The sequence below is a fragment of the Plecotus auritus genome, assembly GCF_963455305.1.
Source record: "Plecotus auritus genome assembly, chromosome: 2".
In the NCBI taxonomy this organism is placed as follows: Eukaryota; Metazoa; Chordata; class Mammalia; order Chiroptera; family Vespertilionidae; genus Plecotus; species Plecotus auritus.
Genome location: NC_137771.1, coordinates 113,087,643 through 113,109,253, shown reverse-complemented (window position 1 = coordinate 113,109,253; position 21,611 = coordinate 113,087,643). Strand labels below are relative to the sequence as shown.

Here is a 21,611-nt window from a genome sequence, read left to right as displayed (position 1 = left end):
AATCTGTGATGCTGCCTGCAACATTTTTTAATCAGTTTGGCCCAAGTGTCCATTCTTATGGTTCTCTGATATAAGCACTTTTTTTCCAACTCCAGACAATGTGTTGGGGCTCCTCTGCCACTTGTCTGACAGTCCCAATCTCAGACGGTTTGGTTTATTTGCCTTGCCTCTCGTGGCTCAATTACTGATAAAACTAGTCTTATTTCCTAATATTTACTATTAAAAAATTATATCAACAAATAGTAGTCTTGAGGAAAATTCCATTGTTAGAAAAGATAAAATTATCTCAGGAGGCAGAATTTGAAAGTGGCCATACTGCCGAAACCGGTTTGGCTCAGTGGATAGAGCGTCGGCCTGCGGACTAAAAGGTCCCAGGTTCGATTCCGGTCGGGGGCACGTACCTTGGTTGCGGGCACATCCCTAGTAGGAGGTGTGCCGGAGGCAGCTGATCGATGTTTCTCTCTCATCGATGTTTCTAACTCTCTATCCCTCTCCCTTCCTCTCTGTAAAATATCAATAAAATATATTAAAAAAAAAAAAAAAGTGGCCATACTGAGGAAATCACTTGTACTTATTTATAAAAAAAAAAAAGTAGAAACTTGATATTGTTATATAAATATTATTTTGTGAAGTCAGATTAATTCAATATTTTATGTCAACAGTCAGAAAATTGGTTTGAGGTTTTAATTAGAACATATTTATTTTGATTTAAAATTTATTTGGCCCAAAATAAAATTATTTTATTTAATTAATTTTTAAAATATATTTTAATTGATTTCAGAAAAGAAGGGAGACAGAGAGAAAAATCAATGCTGAGAGAGAATCATTGATTGGCTGCCTCCTGCACACCCCCACTGGAGATCGAGCCCACAACCCAGCAATGTGCCCTGACCAGGAATTAAGTCGTGATCCCCTTTTTCATAGGTCAACACTCAACCATTGAGCTACTCCAGCTGGACAAAAAATAAAATTGTTTTAAATTATAAATTGGTGTAAACTCAAGTGAGACTTTTTCTCCTGCTGCCCCTCTTATTTCAGTCCCTTTCATCTAGTAATAATATTAATTTTTGTTAACTTTATAGATTGTGTTGTTCTTAATTTTTATTTTTTATAATAACGATGAGATAGATGCTACTTTCTCTCTGATTTTATACATAAAGAACTGAAGCATAAAGAGTTTAAGTAACTGACTTGGTTAAGGTTACACAGATAGCAAGTGGCAGAGCTGGGATTTGAATGAAGAAAAAATATTAAAATTAAAAAAAATTAAATATAAAAAATAAAAAAGTGAAGTGTTGTTCATTTCAGCTGTTTTAATGCCCCATAAGGGCTAGTTTAAGACCCCACTCTTCGATTCTGTCTGCCACTTCTCAGTTTCCTGTTAGGTAGTGAGCACCCTGTAGAAGTACCAAGGGATCCACTGCTCCTCTGTTTGTGTCTGTCTCCACAGGCCTTGGCTGAAAGCAGGTAGGACCAATCTGCCCGCTTTGCCTGTCTGCCTGCTGTCAATCTCAAGCATCTGTTACTGACAGGGTTTTAGGTGGGGGTGGTGCTGTATTGAATGGCCCCTTTTTAACCCAGTCCCTGAAGGCTCTTCAGAGTCTGTGTCCTTTGTACAACTCAAGGTGTAGGCTGGGTGTGGCTGTATTAGCTGTCTAGAGGCTGCTTGAAGGGGCTGACTCTTCAGGAAAAAAAATTGAAAAGCTGGAGAGACTAAAGAAGCTTTGGGACAATAGGAAATGAAACATCTGCATAAGGATGCCAGAAGGAGAGGAAGCTGAGAAGGGAATAGAAAACCTGTTTGAAGAAATAATGACAGAAAAGTTCCCTGATTTGGGGAAGAAAAAAATCGCACAAGCCCAAGAAGCACAGAGTCCCAAACAAGATGAAACCAAAGAGATGGACACCAAGACACATCATAATTAAATTGGCAAATATCAATAACAAAGGAAGAATTTTAAAGGCTACCAGAGAGAGAGACAGAAAGTTACCTACAGGGGATCTCCCTTTAGACCAGCAGTCTCCGAACTTTCAGACCTCATGGACTACCAGTGGTCCTCGGACTACCGGTTGGCGACCACTGCTTTAGACTATCAACTGATTTCTCAATAGAAACACATCAGGCCAGAAGGGAATGGAATGACATATACAGAGTGATGCAAAGCAACGGACTGAATCCAAGAATACTGTACCCAGCAAGACTATCATTCAAAATTGAAGGTGAAATCAGAACCTTGACAGACAAAAAAAGGCCAAGGGAGTTTATTACAACCAAGCCAGCAATGTAAGAAATATTAAAGAGACTACTGTAAAGAGAATGTTATATTGAAAATCAGAAGATGCCTTAATCAATAAGCCAAATTAATTAGGAGTCCTGTTCATTCTGCTAGTGCTAGTGGGCCCAGAGGAAAATCTTGCTTCTCAAATTTTGGGTCCAATATGGTGGAAGTCTCCCTTATTTATATGTTTTTCAGCTCTTTGTTTTCCAAATTTGGAATGAGACTTCCGGACCTTCTGAGAAAAAGTCCTGTGTGCTGGGACAGGCCGTGAGACCATATCTCAAGGCCTGGCCTGGCGCCAGCACTGACAACTCTGTCTGGGGCATAGTTTATGGCCTCTCTGGAATGGGGAGTAGTCTTATTTTTCCCTATTATTTAAGCAAGCAAACATTTACAGAAGCCAGAATAGCAGGGTTAAATTTTAAACAGCAGTTTTTACCCAACATGGAGGTTACTATGCTTCAAGAAGAAATAGAAAGAGAAGAAGGAACACAGGAATAAATAATAAAAATAGCAACAAACAAGTACCTATCAATAATAACCTAAAATGTAAATAGTTTCAATCCTCCAATCAAAAGACATAGGGGTAGCTGAATGGATAGGAAAACGTGACCCATATATTTGCTGTCTACAAGAGACCCACCTCAGAACAAAAGACTCACACAGACTTGATAGTTAAGGTATGGAAAAATTTTTTTTCAGGCAAATGAAAATGAAAGAAGAAGCTGGGGTAGCAATATCTGACAAAATAGATCTCAAAGGGAAGTCCATAACAAGAGGTAAGGAGGGCCACTTCATAATACTAAAGGGAGAAATTCAACAAGATGATAAAACTCTGATAAACATATATGCACCCAATACAGGAGCACCAAATACATAAAAAAAACTCTGGAAGATATCAAGGGAGAGATTGACAGCAATACAATCATAGTAGGGGACTTTAATACCCCATTGACAACACAGGATAAATCCTCTAAACAAAAAATCAGCAAAGAAATAGCAATCCTAAATGATTCACTAAATCAGATGGAACTAATTGGCATCTTTAGAACATTCCACCCCAAAGCTACAGACTATACATTCTTTTTTTTAATTATTGTTTAAAGTATTATATATGTCTCCTTTTTCCCTCATTGACCCTCCCCGCCACTGTGTCCATTGGTTATGCTGATATGCATGCATACAAGACCTTTGGTTGATCTCTAAACCTCCTCCTCCACCTCCCCTACCATTTGTCTATGGATCTCTTTTTGTTCATCAGCTTATATTGATCATTATATCCCACATATGAGTGAGATCATGTGATATTTATCTTTCTCTGACTGGCTTATTTTGCTTAGCATAATGCTCTCCATTTCCATCCATGTTGTTGCAAATGGTAAAAGTTCCTTCTTTTTTATAGCAGTGTAGTATTCCATTGTGTAGCTGTACCACAGTTTTTTAATCCACTGATCTGCTGTGGGCACTTAGGCTGTTTCCAAATCTTAGCTATTGTAAATTGTGCTGCTATGAACATAGGGGTGCATATACCCTTTCAGATTGGTGTTTCTGGTTTGTTGGGCAATATTCTAGAAGTGGGATCACTGGGTCAAATTGGAGTTCCATTTTTAATTTTTTGAGGAAACTCCATACTGTTTTCCATAGTGGTGCACCAGTCTGCATTCCCACCATCAGTGAAGGAGGGTTTATTTTTCTCCACATCCTTACTAGCACTTGTTGTTTGTTGATTTGTTGATGATAGCCATCCTGACAGGTGTGAGATGGTACCTCATTGTTGTGATTTGCATCTCTTGGATGATTAGTGACTTTGAGCATGTTTTCATATGTCTTTGGCCTTCTATATATCCTCTTTAGAAAAATGTCTACTTATGTCCTTTGCCCATTTTTTGATTGGATTGTTTATCTTCCTTTTGATAAGTTGTATGAGTTCCCTGTAAATTTTGGAGATTAAACCCTTATCTGAAATAGCATTGGAAAATATGTTCTCTCATGCAGTGGGCTTTCTTGTTGTTTTGTTGATGGTTTCTTTTATTGTGCAGAAGCTTTTTATTTTGATGTCCCATTTGTTTATTTGCTCTTTTGTTTCCATTTCCCTAGGAGCTGTATCGTTAAAGATATTGCTATGACATATGTCTGATATTTTGCTGCTAATGGAGTCTTCTAACATTTTATGGTTTCCTGTCTTACATTTAAATCCATTAGCAATTTTGAGTTTGTTTTTGTGTATGGTGTAACTTGGAGATCTAATTTCATTTTTTTGCATGAATCTGACCCAATTTCACAGCACCATTTTTTGAAGAAACTGTCTTGACTCCATTGTATGCTATTGCCTCCTTTGTCAAATATTAATTGAGTATAATGGCTTGGGTCTATTTCTGGTTTCTCTGTTCTGTTCCATTGGTCTATATGTGTTCTTATGCCAATACCAGGCAGGTTTGAGAACTGTGGCTTGTAATACAGCTTGATATCTGGTATTTTTATACCTCCAACTTTGTTCTTCCTCAGGATCGCTGTGGCTATTCAGGGTCTTTTTTGTATTCCAGATGAATTTTGGGGGACTTTGTTCTAGGTCTGTGAAATATTCTGTTGGTATTTTGATGGGGACTGCATTGAATCTATAAATTCCTTTGGGTAGTATGGACATTTTAATGATGTTGATTTTACCAGTCTATGAACATGATATGTTCTTCCATTTGTTTATGGCTTCCTCTATCTCTTTTTTCAATGTCCTGTAGTTTTCCAACTACACTTCTTTTAACTCCTGTTAAATTTATTCCTAGGTATATTAGTTTTTTGTTGCAATGGTAAATGGGATTGTTTTTTTCATTTCTCTTTCTGTGAGTTCTTTATTGGTGTATAAAAATGCCATAGATTTCTTGGCGTTAATTTTGTATGCTGCTGTATTGCCAAATTCATTTATTAAGTCTAAAATTTTTTTGATCGAGGCTTTGGGGTTTTCTGTGTACAATATCATGTCATCTGTGAATAATGACAGTTTTACTTCTTCTTTTCCAATTTGGATGCCTTTTATTTCTTCTTCTTGTCTGATCACTATAGCTAGCCCTTACAGTACTATATTGAACACGAGTGGTGAAAAGGCACCCCTGTCTTGTTCCTGTTCTAATGGACATGGATTTAGTTTTTGCCCTTTGACAATGATGTTGGCTGTAGGTTTGTCATATAAGGCTTTTATTATGTTGAGTTATGATCCCTCTATTCCCCCTTTGCTGAGAATTTTTATCAAGAAAGGGTGATGAATTTTGTCAAATGCTTTTTCTGCATCAATTGATATGCTCATGTGATTTTTGTCTCTCAATTTGTTTATGTGATGTATCACATTTATGGATTTGTGTATATTGTACCATCCTTGGATCCCCAGAATAAATCCCGCTTGGTCATGGTATATGATCTTTCTAATGTAATGCTGGATCTAATTTGCTAGAATTTTGTTGAGGATTTTAGCATCTATGCTCTTCAGGGATATTGGCTTGTAGTTCTCTTTTTTGTAGTGTCTTTCTCTGGTTTTGGAATTAGGGTGATGCTGGATTCATAGAAAGAGCTTGGAAGTGTGCCTTCCTCTTGAATTTTTTGGGATAGTCTTAGGAGGATAGGTTTTAGTTCTTCTTTGAATGCTTGGTAGAACTCACCTGTAAAGTCATCTGGACCAGGGCTTTTTTTTGCTGGAAGATTTTGATTACTGCTTCAATTTCATTGGTACTTATCAGCCTATTCAGGTTTTTTTATTCTTCCTGATTAAGTTTCGGAAGCTTGTGTTTTACTAAGAATATGTCCATTTCATTTCAGTTGTGCAGTTTGTTGGAATAGAGATGTTTAAAGTATTTTTTCATAATCCTTTGTATTTCTGTGGGATTGGTTGTTACTTCAGTCTTTTCATTTCTGATTTTATTTGTTTGGGTCCTCTTTCTTGGCTTCTTGGTGAGCCTGGCTAGAGGTTCATCAACCTTGTTTATCTTTTTGAAGAACTAGCTCTTGGTTTTGTTGAGCTTTTGTATTGGTGTTTTTTTTGTGTGTGTGCGTTTTTTTGTTTGTTTGTTTGTATTTGTCTATGTTGTTTATTTTCTCTCTGATCTTTATTATGCCCTTCCTCTGCTTACTCTGGGCTTTTCTTGTTGCTCTCTTTCTAATTCTTTAATTGTAGGGTTTGATAATTTATTACCATTTTTTTCTTGGGGTTTTTTTTTTTTAGGTAGGCCTGTAAAGCTATGAACTTCCTTCTCAACACTGCTTTCACTGTGTCCCATAGATTTTGGATTGTTGTGATTTCATTGTCTTTTGTTACCAGGATGCTTTTATTTCTTTCTTTTTTTTATCTCTTTGGTAACCCAATCATTGTTTAATAGCATGCTATTTAGCCTCCAAGTACTTACTTTTTTTTCATTGTTTTTGTTGTAGTTGCTTTCTAATTTTATGCCCTTGTGATCTCAAAAGATGCTTGATGTGCTTTCTATCTTCTTGAATTTGAAGACTTTGCCTTTCTCCCAATATGTGATCTATCTTTGAAAATGTCGCATGTGCACTTGAGAAGAATGTATATTCTGTGGCTTTGGGGAGAAATGTTCTGAAGATGTCAATTAATTCCATCTGATCTATGATTCATTTAGGATTGATGTTTCTTTGCTGCTTTTTTGTTTAGAGGATTTATCCAGTGGTGTCAATGGGGTATTAAAGTCCCCTACTATGATTGTATTGCTGTCGATCTCTTCCCTGATATCTTCCAGAAGTTTTTTTTTTATGTATTTTGGTGCTCCTGTATTGGGTGCATATATGTTTAGCAGAGTTATATCCTCTTGTTGAATTTCTCCCTTTAGTATTATGAAGTGGTCTTCTTTATCTCTTGTTATAGACTTTAATTTGTAGCCTAATTTGTCAGATATAAGTATTGCTAACCTAGCTTTTTTATGATTTCTATGTGCCTGAAAATTTTTTTCCTATTCCTTCACTATCAGAGTGTGTGAGTCCTTTGTTCTGAGGTGGGTCTCCTGTAGACAGCAGATATATGGGTCATGTTTTCTTATCCATTCAGCTACCCTATGTCTTTTTTTTTAATTTTTTTATTAAGGTATTATATGTGTACATATCTTACCATTGCCCCCCCCCACCCAACTCCCATACATGCCCTCACCCCCCAATGTTTCGCATCCGTTGGTTACTCTTATATGCATGCATATAAGTCCTTCAGTTGATCTCTTATTTCCCCCACTTCTCCCTAACCTTCCCGCTGTAATTTGACAGTCTGTTTGATGCTTTACTGCCTCTGTATCTATCTTTCTGTTCTTCATTTATACTGTTTTAATTATCCCCAAATGAGTGAGATCATGTGGTATTTTTCTTTCATTGACTGGCTTATTTCACTTAGCATAATGTTCTCTAATTCCATCCAGGTGCCTACAAATGGTAAGAATTCCTTCTTTTTTATGGCAGCATAGTATTCCATTGTGTAGATGTACCATAGTTTTCTGATCCAGTCATCTGCTGACGGGCACCTAGGCTGTTTCCAAATCTTAGCTATTGTAAATTGTGCTGCTATGAACATAGGGGTGCATATATCCTTTCTGATTGGTGTTTCTAGTTTCTTAGGATATATTCCTAGGAGTGGGATTACTGGGTCAAATGGGAGTTCCATTTTTAGTTTTTTGAGGAAACGCCATACTGTTCTCCACAGTGGCTGCACCAGTCTGCATTCCCACCAGCAGTGCACGAGGGTTCCTTTTTCTCCACATCCTCACCAACACTTGTCACTTGTTGATTTGTTGATGATAGCCGTTCTGACAGGTGTGAGATGGTATCGCATTGTCGTTTTGATTTGCATCTCTCGGATAATTAGTGACTTTGAGCATGTTTTCATGTGTCTCTTGGCCTTCCTTCTGTCTTCTTTTGAAAAGATTCTATTTATGTCCATTGCCCATTTTTTTATTGGATCATTTATCTTCCTTTTATTAAGTTGTATAAGCTGCCTGTAGATGTTAGAGATTAAACCTTTATCAGTGATAACATTTGCAAATACGTTCTCCCATACAGTGGGATTTCTTGTTGTTTTGTTGATGGTTTCTTTTGCTCTGAAAAAGCTTTTTATTTTGATATAGTCCCATTTGTTTATTTTCTCTTTGGCTTCCGTAACCCTAGGGGCAGTATCAGTGAAGAAGTTCTTTCGGCATATGTCTGAGATTTTGCTGCCTGTGGATTCCTCTAGTATTTTTATGGTTTCCCATCTTATATTTAAGTCCTGTATCCATTTTGAGTTTATTTTTGTGTATGGTGTAAGTTGGTGATCCAGTTTCATTTTTTTGCATGTATCTGTCCAATTTTCCCAATACCATTTATTAAAGAGACTGTCTTGACTCCATTGTATGTTCATGCCTCCTTTTCAAATATTAATTGTGCATTGTGGTTTGGGTCGATATCTGGATTCTCTATTCTATTCCATTGATCTATATGTCTGTTCTTGTGCCCGTACCAGGCTGTTTTGAGGACAGTGTCTTTGTAATACAGCTTGAAATCTGGTATTGAGATCCCTCCTATTTTATTCATCTTTCTCAGGATTGCTGTGGCTATTCGGGGTCTTTTTTTATTCCAGATGAATTTTTGGAGAGTTCTTTCTAGGTCTGTGAAATATGCCATTGGTATTTTAATGGGGAGTGCATTGAATCTATAGATTGCTTTGGGTAGTATGGACATTTTAATGATGTTGATTCTACCAATCCATGAACATGGTATGTTCTTCCATCTGTTTACATCTTCCTCTATCTCTTTTTTCAGTGTCCTATAGTTTTCCGCGTATAGGTCTTTTACCTCCTTGGTTAGGTTTATTCCTAAGTATCTTAATTTTTTTGTTGCGATGGTAAATGGGATTGCTTTTTTAGTCTCTCTTTCTGTAAGTTCACTATTGGTGTATAGAAATGCCATAGATTTCTTGGTGTTAATTTTGTATCCTGCTACATTGCCAAATTCATTTATTAAGTCTATTAGTTTTTGATGGAGTCTTTCGGGTTTTTTATGTACAATATCATGTCATCTGCAAATAAGGACAGCTTTACTTCTTCTTTTCCAATTTGGATGCCTTTTATTTCTTCTTCTTGTCTAATTCCAATGGCTAATACTTCCAGTACTATGTTGAACAGGAGTGGTGAGAGTGGGCATCCCTGTCTTGTTCCTGTTCTTAGGGGAAATGCTTTTAGTTTTTGCCCATTGAGTATGATGTTAGCTGTGGGTTTATCATATATAGCTTTTATTATGTTGAGGTATGATCCTTCTATTCCCACCTTGTTGAGAGTTTTTATCAAGAAAGGGTGTTGGATTTTGTCAAATGCTTTTTCTGCATCAATTGATATGCTCATGTGATTTTTATCTCTCAATTTGTTTATGTGATGTATCGCGTTAATTGATTTGCAGATATTGTACCATCCTTGCATTCTGGGATAAATCCTACTTGGTCATGGTGTATGATCTTTCTGATGTACTGCTGGATCTGATTTGCTAGAATTTTGTTGAGGATTTTGGCATCTACGTTCATGAGGGATATTGGCCTGTAATTCTCCTTCATTGTGTTGTCTTTATCTGGTTTTGTTATTAGGGTGATGCTGGCTTCATAGAAGGAGCTTGGAAGTGTTCCTTCCTCTTGAATTTTTTGGAATAGTCTGAGGAGGATAGGTTTTAGTTCTTCCTTGAATGTTTGGTAAAACTCTCCTGTAAAGCCGTATGGCCCCGGGCTTTTGTTTGCCGGAAGCTTTTTGATGACTGCTTCAATTTCTTCCATAGTTACTGGCATATTGAGCTGTTTAGATTCTTCCTGATTGAGTTTTGGAAGGTTATATTTTTCTAGGAATCTGTCCATTTCCTCCAGGTTGTCCAGTATGTTGGAATAGAGTTGTTCGTAGTATTTTTTAACAATCCTTTGTATTTCGGCGGGATCTGTTGTTATTTCACCTCTTTCATTTCTGATTTTGTTTATTTGGGTCCTCTCTCTTTACTTGTTGGTGAGCCTGGCTAGAGGTTCATCAATCTTGTCTATCCTTTCAAAGAACCAGCTCTTGGTTTTGTTGATCTTTTGTATTGTTTCTTTGGTCTCTAGGTCATTTATCTCTGCTCTGATCTTTATTATTTCATTCCTTCTGCTTACACTGGGCTTTTCTTGTTGCTCTTTTTCTAACTCTTTGAGTTGTAGGGTTAGGTAATTTATTACCATTGTTTCTTGTTTTTTGCAGTAGGCTTGTAGAGCTATGAACTTCTCTCTCAAGACTGCTTTTACTGTGTCCCATAGATTTTGGATTGTAGTGTTTTCATTGTCATTTGTTGCCATGATGTTTTTTATTTCTTCCTTGATCTCTCTGGTAACCCAATCATTGTTTAATAGCATGCTGTTTAGTCTCCATGTGTTTGATTTCTTTGGGTTGTTTTTATTGTAGTTGTTTTCCAGTTTTATGCAGTGGTCTGAGAAGATGCTAGATATGATTTCTATCTTCTTGAATTTGAAGAGACTTTGCCTATGACCCAATATATGGTCTATCTTTGAAAATGACCCATGTGCACTTGATAATAATGTATATTCTGTGGCTTTGGGGTGAAATGTTCTGAAGATGTCAATTAATTCCATCTGGTCTAGTGAGTCGTTTAGGATTGATGTTTCTTTGCTGATTTTTTGTTTAGAGGATTTGTCCAATGGTGATAGTGGGGTATTAAAGTCTCCGACTATGATTTTATTGCTGTCAATCTCTCCCTTGATATCCTCCAGGAGTTTTTTTTATGTATTTGGGTGCTCCTGTATTGGGTGCATATATGTTTACCAGAGTTATTTCTTCTTGTTGGATTGCTCCCTTTAGTATTATGAAGTGGCCTTCCTTATCTCTTGTTATGTCCTTCACTTTGAGATCTAATTTGTCAGATATAAGTATTGCTAACCCAGCTTTTTTTTAGTTCCATTTGCCTGGAAAACCTTTTTCCATCCCTTCACCCTCAGTCTGTGTGCGTCTTTTTTTTTGAGGTTGGTTTCTTGTAGACAGCAGATATATGGCTTTCATTTTCTTATCCAATCCATTAACCTATGTCTTTTGATTGGAACATTTAATCCATTTACATTTAAAGTTATTATTGATAGGTACTTATTTGTCACCATTTTTATTCTTTACCCCTGTATTCCTTCTTCACTTCCTATTTCTTTTTTTTTTTTTTTTTTTACAGCAGACCCTTTAGCATTTCTTGCATTGCTGGTTTGGTGGTAATTAATTCCCTTAGTCCTTTTTTGTCTGTGAAGCTCCTGATTTCACCTTCAATTTTGATTGATAGCCTTGCTGGTACAGTATTCTTGGATTCAGACCCTTCCTTTGCATGACTTGGTATATTTCATTCCATTCCCTTCTGGCCTGATTAGTTTCTGTTGAGAAATCAGTTGCTAGTCTGATGGGGGTTCCTTTTTATGTAACTTTCTGTCTCTCTCTTGCCGCTTTTAAGATTCTTACTTTGTCATCGGTGTTTGCCAGTTTAATTATGATATGCCTTGGCGTTGGTCTTTTGGGGATCATTTTGCTTGGGACTCTGTGAGCTTCTTGGATTTGTGTGGGTTTTTTCTTCCCTATATCAGGGAAATTTTCTGTCATTATTTCTTAAAACAGGTTTTCTATTCCTTGCTCAGCTTCCTTTTCTTCTGGAACCCCTATTATGCGGATGTTGTTTTGTTTTGTGTTGTCCCAAAGTTCCCTTAGGCTCTCCTCCTGCCTTTTAATTTTTTTTTCTAAAAGTTGCTCTACTTGGGTATTTTTTCCCATCTTGTCTTCTAGCTCACTGATGCGGTCCTCTGCTTCTTCTAGTGTGCTCGTGATGCTTTCTATTGAGTTCTTTACAGCAGCGATGTCATTTTTCATTTCTTCTTGGTTCTTCTTCAATTCCTCTTGGTTCTTGCTCATATTGTCGAATTTGTCTTCCATTCTTTTCAGCCACCTTATGACCATTTCTCTGAATTCTTTCTCTGGAAGGTTGCTTGCCTCCATTTCGTTTACTTCCTTTTCTGGTGATGCCTGCTTTTCTTTCATATGCGGGCTGTTTCTTTGTCTCCCCATGGCCTCTCTTCTCTGGATGTCTGGTTATGTAGTTCTTTCTCTCCTGCATTGATTTAAAGGCACAAAATACAGCACTACCAGGTACAACACACAAGGTACTGAACAGAAATGTATCCACGATATTAATAACCTCTAATAAAGGTGACCACCAGAAAAAGGCAAATTAGGGGATAGGAGAGAAAGAAGAAGAGGAAAAAGAAAGAAAGAAAAAAAAAGGAGTGTCAAAATGAAATTGGTAAAAGGAAAAAAAAAAGTAAGAGGCAAGAAAGAGACTAAGAGAGAAAGGGGAACAAACTATATATATGGGGAGAAAACTCCAATAGAACAACCACTAATCCCAGCAAATGCCAGCAACAAGTACCTAGGGATTAATACAAACTACAACACCAACTAATATTGAGTGAGGTAAGGGAAAACAGAAGCACAAAACAAACAAAAAAATAAACAAACAAAAGAAGAATAAGCAAAACAATCTCACAAAAAAGCATAAAAATTTGATATAATCAACAAGCAAGCAAACAACAACAAAAGGACAGAGAGAAAAATAATTTTTTGGATAGTTAAGACAGCGAAGCGAGAGGTGTGTAAGGACTTGGAGCAGGGAATTGGAGATTAGATATGTAAGTAGGGTGAAATTTTAACAGGGGGTAAACAGAAAGAATAGGGGAAATCTAAAGCAGGAAAGGGGTAAGATAAACAGGACACCGAAAAGGGGAAGGTTAGGAAGAGTGTGATGGCTTAAAGGTAGAGTTGAGATAAATTAAAATGATGCTAAAGGAAAGATGAAAATAGAATGTAGAACACTAATCCCAAAGTAAAATGAAGAGAAATTAAAATGACACTTAAAAAAAAAAAGATAAAATAGCATTAGTAATACGGATTGAAAATAAAAATGTAATAATTAAAAAAGTAAAATCAATGAGGAAAAAAAATAGTTTCTTGAGTAAAAGATGCAAAAAATGAAAATAAAAAATTAAAAAATAAAAATAAAATTTGGAGTAGTGAAGGTCATTCACTTCCTCTGTTGTTCTGTTTGGCATGCCTGTTTCTCAGTCCGGACAGTATTGCAGTTTCCTGCATTCCACTACTCTTCAGTATTGTAAGCCAGTCCTGATTTTAAGCAGGCATTGTGTCTTAATTTTTCGTATTCCTTTATTTTTGATTACACAAGAGTCAATTTGTGTTTCAGCCCCTGGGTAGCAGTGTTTCTGGAATGACTTCTGGGTCTATATATGGCCTCTCTAGGCAGTGTTAGAGCCTTCTTTCCCTGTGGCACTCACTACCGGTTTGTGGGAGTGGGCTGCCTCAGAGCTGGCTCTCCAACGGTCACTCCTCGCTCTGATCCCCAGGTTCCAGAAAAACAACTTTCCCCTGCAGTCTCCCAGGGTGTCCCCAACTGGGTGATCCTATGTATTGGGCTTAGTAAGCAGAAGCAAGAATTTCAAGAGGAAAAAGCCCAAGTGTGCGAACTCGGGGGCTGCGCGTAAGTCTCAGCAGCCGGCACACCCCTGAAATTCTTAGGCTGTCCCTGTACGTCAGATCAAAATGGGTTGCTTTTTAGAGAGCCCTTCTGTTAGCAGCTCTGAGGACCCCCTTCCACATTCACGGATCATGCCAGCCCCAACAGCCACGGATTTTTCTAGGCTCAGACTTCCCTGGTCCTCCAGCTCCCAAAAAACGCGCGTTCCTCTCTCCCGCCGGGACCAGAGACCTCACCTTATTCCAGGCGAAATCTGACCTTTCCCTGGTGGAGTGTAGAGCTCCTCTGAATCCGTGTGTTCGCGCCAACTGGGGACCGGTGTTCTGGGGCTCGCAGCTGTTCCATGGTGCCACAGTTGTGGATTCTCAGGCTTCCGATAAGCTCCACTTTCCCATTCAAGATTGTGCAGATTCCGCGTCCAAGCCCGCAGCTCCAGGAGGGGACCCAGCCACAGTGGGGGCTGTCAGGTCAGGGGAACCCCTTCTAGCAGTCCCCCACCTTCTTCTGGAGTTTAGCTGTACCTTAACTTGCCAACAAACACTCCTCGTGCGACCCTCAGCTGTTCTTTCTTTCTACTCTGGGACAAGGCTCAGAACACGTCTGTCTATTCCGCCGCCATTTTTCCTCCTTACCCTATGTCTTTTGATTGTAGCATATAATCCATTTACATTTAAAGTTATTATTGATTGATACTTGTTTGTCGCCATTTTTATTCTTTATGCCCCTGTTTTCTGTTCCTTTCCTATTCTTTTTACAGCAGTCCCTTTAGCATTTTTTTCATTGCTGGTTTGGTGGTAATAAACTCCCTTAGCCCTTTTTTTCTGTGAAGCTCCTGGTTTCACCTTCAATTTTGAATGATAGCCTTTCTGGGTATGGTATTCTTGGATTCAGTTTCTTGCTTTACATGACTTTGTATATTTCATTTTATTCCCTTCTGCCCTGATGTGTTTTTGTTAAGAAATCAGTTGATAGTCTGATGGGAAATCCCTTATGGGTAACTTTCTGTCTCTCTCTGGCAGCCTTAAAATATTTACCTTGTTTTGGTGTTTGCCAATCTATAATAATAAAATTGTAATATGTTAATTAGACTGGACATTCTTCTGTATGTACTTCTGGATGACCTTCTGGACTAAGCTGGGGCTATGATGGAAGCCTGGGTTTGGGTGCCTGTTGGCGTCTGGAGGGATACCGGTGCTGACAGCCTGACGAAGGAACGCCTATCCTTTCACGAATTTCATGCATGGGGCCTCTAGTTTAATTATAATGTGTCATGGTTTCTGCCTTTTTGGGTTCATCTTGTTTGGGACTCTGTGAGCTTCTTGGACTTGTGTGAGATTTTTGTTACCAATATCAAAGTTTTCTGTTATTATTTCTTCAAACAGGTTTTCTATTCCTTGCTGTTTCCTTTCCTTCTGGCACCCCTGTTATGTGGATGTTGTTTTGTTTAGTGTTGTCCCAAGGCTCCCTTAGGCTCTCCTCCTGTGTTTTAAGTTTTTTTTTTTCCAGTTGCTGCTCTGTTTGGGGATATTTTTCCTACCTTGTCTTCTAGATCACTGATGTGATCCTCAGCTTATTCTAGTCTACTGTTTATGCTTTATGTTGTGTTTTTTATTGAAGCTATGTCATTCTTCATTTCTTCATGGTTATTCTTCATTTCCTCTTGGTTCTTACATATATTGTTGAATTTGTCTTCCATCCTTTTCAGCGTCCTTATGACCATTGCTCTGAATTCTTTCTCTCACAAATTGCATCCCTCCATTTTGTTTGCTTCCTTTTCCTGTGATTCCTCCTTTTCATTTGTAGTGGGGCTGTTTCTTTGTCTCCCCATTTTTGCTCTTCTCAGGTTGTCTGGTTATGTGGCCTACGCTCTACTACATTCACAGCTGTGTTTAATTCGCCTATTCTTGGGTGGATGTTATTCAATTCAGCTGTTTCTTCTATCTGCTCCGTGAGAAGGTGCAGGACCCATCCGCCTATTCAGCTGCCATTTTCTCTCCCCCTGGACAAACTTTTTAGGAGCCTGTGGCTGGGGAGGCAGGAGTCTCGGTGTTCGTGATAGCTGTTCCCAGGCAGTTGTGCCTGTAGGGTCCTGGGTGGTGTCCGTGGTCTCTGTGGGCGAAGGTGAGGATGGGCTCCCAATCACAGCTTCTCTCCCCTTCAAGATGATGTAGTCTCTCTGGCAGAGCCAGCTGCCCCGGGAGAGATTTCAGCAGTTGTAGAGGCTGTCCGGTTACGGGAGCCTGGTCTGCCAGTTCCTAACAATCCTGTGGAATATAACTGTCCCTCACTCACACACCCCACATGTCCATGCACTCCCCTTTCGCTCTCTCACTCACTCACACTATCTCCCTCAATCCCATCCTGTCATCCGCCATATTGGATCTCCCCAGAATATACATTATTCTCAAGTGCACATGGGACATTTTCAAAGATATACCACATATTGGGACACAGGCAAAACCTCTTCACATTCAAGCAGATAGAAGTCATATCAAACATCTTCTCATATCACAGTGGCATAAAATTAGAAAGCAACTACAATAAAAACAATGGAAACAGTCAAGCACTTGGAGGCTATATAGCATGCTATTAAACAATGATTGCGTTACCAAAGAGATCAAAGAAGAAATAAAAGCATCCTGGAGACAAATGACAGTGAAACCACAACAATCCAAAATCTATGGGACACAATGAAAGCAGTCCTGAGAGGGAAGTTCATAGCTCTACAGTAGTGGTTCTCAACCTTTCTAATGCCGCAACCCTTTAATACAGTTCTTCATGTTGTGGTGACCCCCAACCATAAAATTATTTTCGTCGCTACTTCATAACTGTAATTTTGCTACTGTTGACCGACAGGTTGAGAACCGCTACTGTAGAGCCTTAGACCATTGTAAAACACAGATATTTACATTACGATTCATTAACAGTAGCAAAATTACAGTTATGAAGTAGCAACAAAAATAATTTTATGGTTGGGGTTCACCACAACATGAGGAACTGTATTAAAGGGTCGCGGCATTAGAAAGGCTGAGAACCACTGCTCTACAGGCCTACCTCAAAAAAAAAAAAAAAAAAAAAGATAATATAGTATCTATCACTACAACTTATAGAATTAGAAACAGAGACACAAGAAAAGCCCAGAGTAAGCAGAAGGAAGGAAATAATAAAGATCAGAGTGGAAATAAATGACAGAAACAAAAAACAATATATATATATATATATATATATATATATATATATATATATATATATATTAAATATCAGTAAAACCAAGAGGTCTTCCTTTGAAAGGATAAACAAGATTGATGAACCTCTAGCCAAGCTCACCAAGAAACCAAAAGAGGACCCAAATAAACAAAATCAGAAATGAAAGAGGTGAAGTAGCAACTGACCCCATAGAAATACAAAGGATTGTAATATAATACTATGAACAATTCTACTCCAACAGACTGGACAACCTAGATGAAAAGGACATATTCCTAGAAAAATACAATATTCTAAATTCAATCAGGAAGAATAAAAAAACCTGAATAGGCTGATAACTACCAATTGAAGTAGTAATAAAAAAACTTCCAGCAAACAAAAGCCTGGTCTGGATGGCTTCACAGGGGAGTTTTACCAAACATTCAAAGAAGAACTAAAACCAATCCTTCTCAGACTATTCAAAAAAAATGCAAGAGGAAGGCACACTTCCAAGCTCTTTCTATGAAGCCAGCATTTCTTTAATCCCAAACCCAGATAAAGACACATAGAGAATTATAGGGCAATATCCCTAATGAACATAGATGATAAAATCCTCAACAAAATTCTAACAAATTGGATCCAGCATTACATTAGATAAATCATACACCATGACCAAGTAGGTTTTATTCCGGGGATACAAGGCTGGTACAATATCTCAAATAAATAAATGTGATACATCACATAAACAAATTGAGAGACAAAAATCACATGAGCATATCAATTGATGCAGAAAAAGCATTTGACAAAACCCAACACCCTTTCTTGTTAAAATCTCTCAGCTAAGTAGGAATAGAGGGATCATACCTCAACATAATAAAAGCCTTATATGACAAACCTATAAGCAACATCACACTTAATGGGCAAAAACTAAATCCATTTTCCCTAAGAATAGGAACAAGACAGTGATACCCACTTTCACCACTCCTGTTCAACATAGTAATGGAAGTGCTAGCCATAGCAATCAGACAAGAAGAATAAATAAAAGGCATCCAAATTGGAAAAGAAGAAGTAAAACTGTCCTTATTAACAGATGACATCGTATTGTACATACAAAACCCTAAAGACTCCCATCAAAAAACTAACAGACTTAATAAATGAATTTGGCTATATAGCAAGATACAAAATTTACACCCAGAAATATATGGCTTTTTTTATACACCAACAGTGAATTCAGAGAAAGAGAAAATAAAAAATAAAAATCAATCCCACTTACCATAGCAACAAATAAATTAAGGTACATAGGAATAAACTAAGTAGGTAAAAGACGTATACTCAGAAAACTATAGGATGTTGAAAAAAGAGATAGAGGAAGATATAAACAAATGGAAGAATATACCGTGTTCATGGATTGGTAGAATCAACATTGTTAAACTGTCCATACTATCCAACGCCATCTATAGATTCAATGCAATCCTCATGTGTAATTCTTTAAACTACAAAGAATTTAAATTTTCATGAAGTTACTAAATGTTTCTTGATGTATTACTACTATCCTAGCATATTAACAAGCTCCTTGAGAGGAAGTCTAGCTTGAAGAGGCTTGTGGAGCAGCCTCTTTCCTCCTCCATTTAGATGTCACAGCAGTGCCTCTGGACTATTGACTTGAGGAAGACATGGTGCTGAATTAAAGAGCATTAGTTTGCTTTATTGTTTGTTACCTGGGATGTTAAGTCATAAAGTTTTCATCTTTGGAAACCTTTGGCCTTGAGGTACTCTGATGTAAAATAGGAAAATGCAAAAGAAGTTGTGGTTGAAAGAAGAATAGAGAACTTATTACAGAGTGGAAATATATTAAGTAGTGGCTTTTATATTTCATGTTTTGTTACATCATTTTGATGCTGTAAATAGGCTATGAGGAATAAAGTCTGTATAAAATCAGTGAAACTATAGACATTAAATAAAAGTCAATTTTATATTGTTTTTCAAATTTATTGAGGTTTAAAAAGATGTGCTTATCTATACACTATTTTAGGATTTCAGGCTTAGTTGTGATTAAAATATAAATTTAATATATAAATATTGGTGACACTTAGTAGTTGGTCACATTTTTTTCAAGGCAATGAAATCTTCAGAAATTATAATGGATGGTACAAATTAAATTGAAACACTAGGTAGTTACAATGGTAAGTTCTGTCAATGACTGTGTCTATATTATTAGATAGCAGCTACTGACATTTTAACATTTCAACACTTAAAATTTTGATTTAGTTAAACAAGTGATTAATGAAAAATAGTAAGACTAATACTACAAAAGTTGTCTTTATATGGACCTCAATTTCCAATGTAATGCAAACACTAATAATTTAATACTATGCATATACTTTAAGTTGAGGTAAATTTTTTTGGTGTACTCTCTAAATAGTTGGTGTTAATCTTGTGTTGTAGTCTAAATTCTGACTTTTATTAGAGACTGTTTCTTGGTTTATGTATGTTTTAAAATATATTTTAAAATATTTTCCCTTCACTAAACAGCTTTGATGTCATATTTGCTGGCAGTCCAGAAGAAGTTCTAAAAAAGTTCCAAAAGTCAAACCACAAAGTGGTCTTTGCAGCAGATGGAATTCTGTGGCCAGATAAGAGACTAGCAGACAAGTATCCTGTTGTGCACATTGGGAAACGCTACCTGAATTCCGGAGGTGGGTAAGATTCTGGCAGAAAGTGTAATGTAAGTTATAGTAATTATAAATAATTATGAAACCACCTTTTTATATGTATAACTATAGACATAGTTTTAAATAACCATTATCTTATTACTATGGAAAAATTACATCAGTTTATAATCCACAGTACATTTTATAGCTGACAAAGCATTTTCACTTATATATTATATCATACTAGAGGCCCAATGCACAAAATTCGTGTGTGTGTTGGGGGAACCCTCAACCTGGCCTGTGCCCTCTCACAATCCAGGACCTCTTGCTCCTAACTGCCTGCCTGCTTGCTCCTATCCACCATCGGCTCGCTCCTTACCACTTGCCTGCTTGCTCCTAACCGCCTGCTCGCTCCTTACCGCCTGCCTGCTCGCTCCTTACTGCTTCGCTTACCACTCCTTAGCACTGCCACGGAGGCAGGAGAGGCTACCGCCACCGCCGCTATGCTCGCCAGCTGTGAGCCCAGTTTCTGGCTGAGCAGCGCTCCCACTGTGGAAGCACACTGACCACCAGGGCGCAGCTCCTGCTTTGAGCATCTGGCCTTGGTGGTCAGTGCGTGTCATAGTGACTGGTCATTCTGGTCATTCTGCTGTAACTGTTGCTGGGCTTTTATATAATAGACTAGAGGCCTGATGCATGAAATTCGTGCAAGAGAAGGCCTTCCTTCCCCCGGCTGCTGGCACCGGCTTCCCTCCAGCACCCAGGACCCAGGCTTTCCTCCGGCTGCCGGCAGGCACCCGGGACCTGGGCTTCCCTCTGGCCACTGGCAGGCACCCGGGACCTAGGCTTCCCTCCAGCTACTGGCAGGCTCCCGGGACCTAGGCTTTTCTCCAGCCGCAGCAGACACCCGGGACCCGGGCTTTGCTCTGGCTGCTGGCAGGCACCCAGGACCCGGGCTTTTCTCTGGCTGCTGGCAGGCACCCAGGACCCAGGCTTCCCTCGCAGCCCTGGCTTTGTCTGAAAGAACGTCCAATCTAATTAGCATATTACACTTTTATTATTATAGATAATGCCCCTAGCAACATTAAACAGTGTGTTATTATTTTCAAATTATAAGTGAAAAAACCTTTGTTCCCCCAATTTAAGTGACTTCATTGAATGACATTAAGTGTTAAAAGAAAAATAATATAGATCCAGGTCTTCTGTTTATAGTGTCATTGAGAATTTTCTGGCTATAGGACAATGCATTTAGTAAATCCTCTAACTTACAAAAAAGTACAAGCTACAATCAGGTAGTTTTGAAAAATAAGCATTGCTTAATTTTATCTATGTTTTACATATATTGGAATAAATGAGTAATTCGTCTTGAAATTCACTAGTCAAAAAGATTCAACTTTTCAATGTCTGATATACTTCAAATGTTGCATTAGCTATGCCACCATGGATTAATGGAACAAATTATAACATTTTTCCTTTCTTTTCAAAAAAAAGAAAGTAAAATTTGACATTGGACATTATTATGACTAAAAGAGATTTTTTAGACTGAGATTAATGTAAACATCTACCCAGAAGGTATACTCAAACAGGATGGGGGAACATGTTAGACATGCAAGCTGCACTGGGAGAACAGATGTTTTTCAGTGATTTACATATAGCTATTTAGGCTAGTTAAAATATGTGCTCCTTTAAATAGTAGGCTAGTTAAAATACGTGCTCCTTTGAATTCTAGGCTTTGCTCAGCCAGGTATGGAATGAAACCTTTAGCAAGTAGTTTATGTTCTTTGAGATGCCTCAGTTCCAGCTCTTTTCATCTGCACTTTAAAAAACATTTTTATTGATTTCACAGAGGAAGGGAGAGGGAGAAAGGTATAGAAACATCAATGATGAGAGAGAATCACTGATTGGCTGCCTCCTGCATGCCCCCTACTGGGGATCAAGCCAGCAACCT

The 21,611-nt window shown here is 37.9% G+C and overlaps 1 protein-coding gene across 5 annotated transcripts in view; it reads left to right on the top strand.

The window, feature by feature from the left end:
• The window catches only part of PLOD2 (procollagen-lysine,2-oxoglutarate 5-dioxygenase 2), a 294,498-nt gene that overhangs the window by 146,668 nt on the left and 126,219 nt on the right, over positions 1–21,611 (top strand). For all 5 annotated transcript variants that reach the window (XM_080654017.1, XM_080654018.1, XM_080654020.1 and 2 more), the window contains exon 4: positions 19,545–19,708. In XM_080654017.1, coding sequence (XP_080510143.1) covers positions 19,545–19,708 — 164 coding nt within the window. The remainder of the gene's footprint in view (positions 1–19,544; positions 19,709–21,611) is intronic.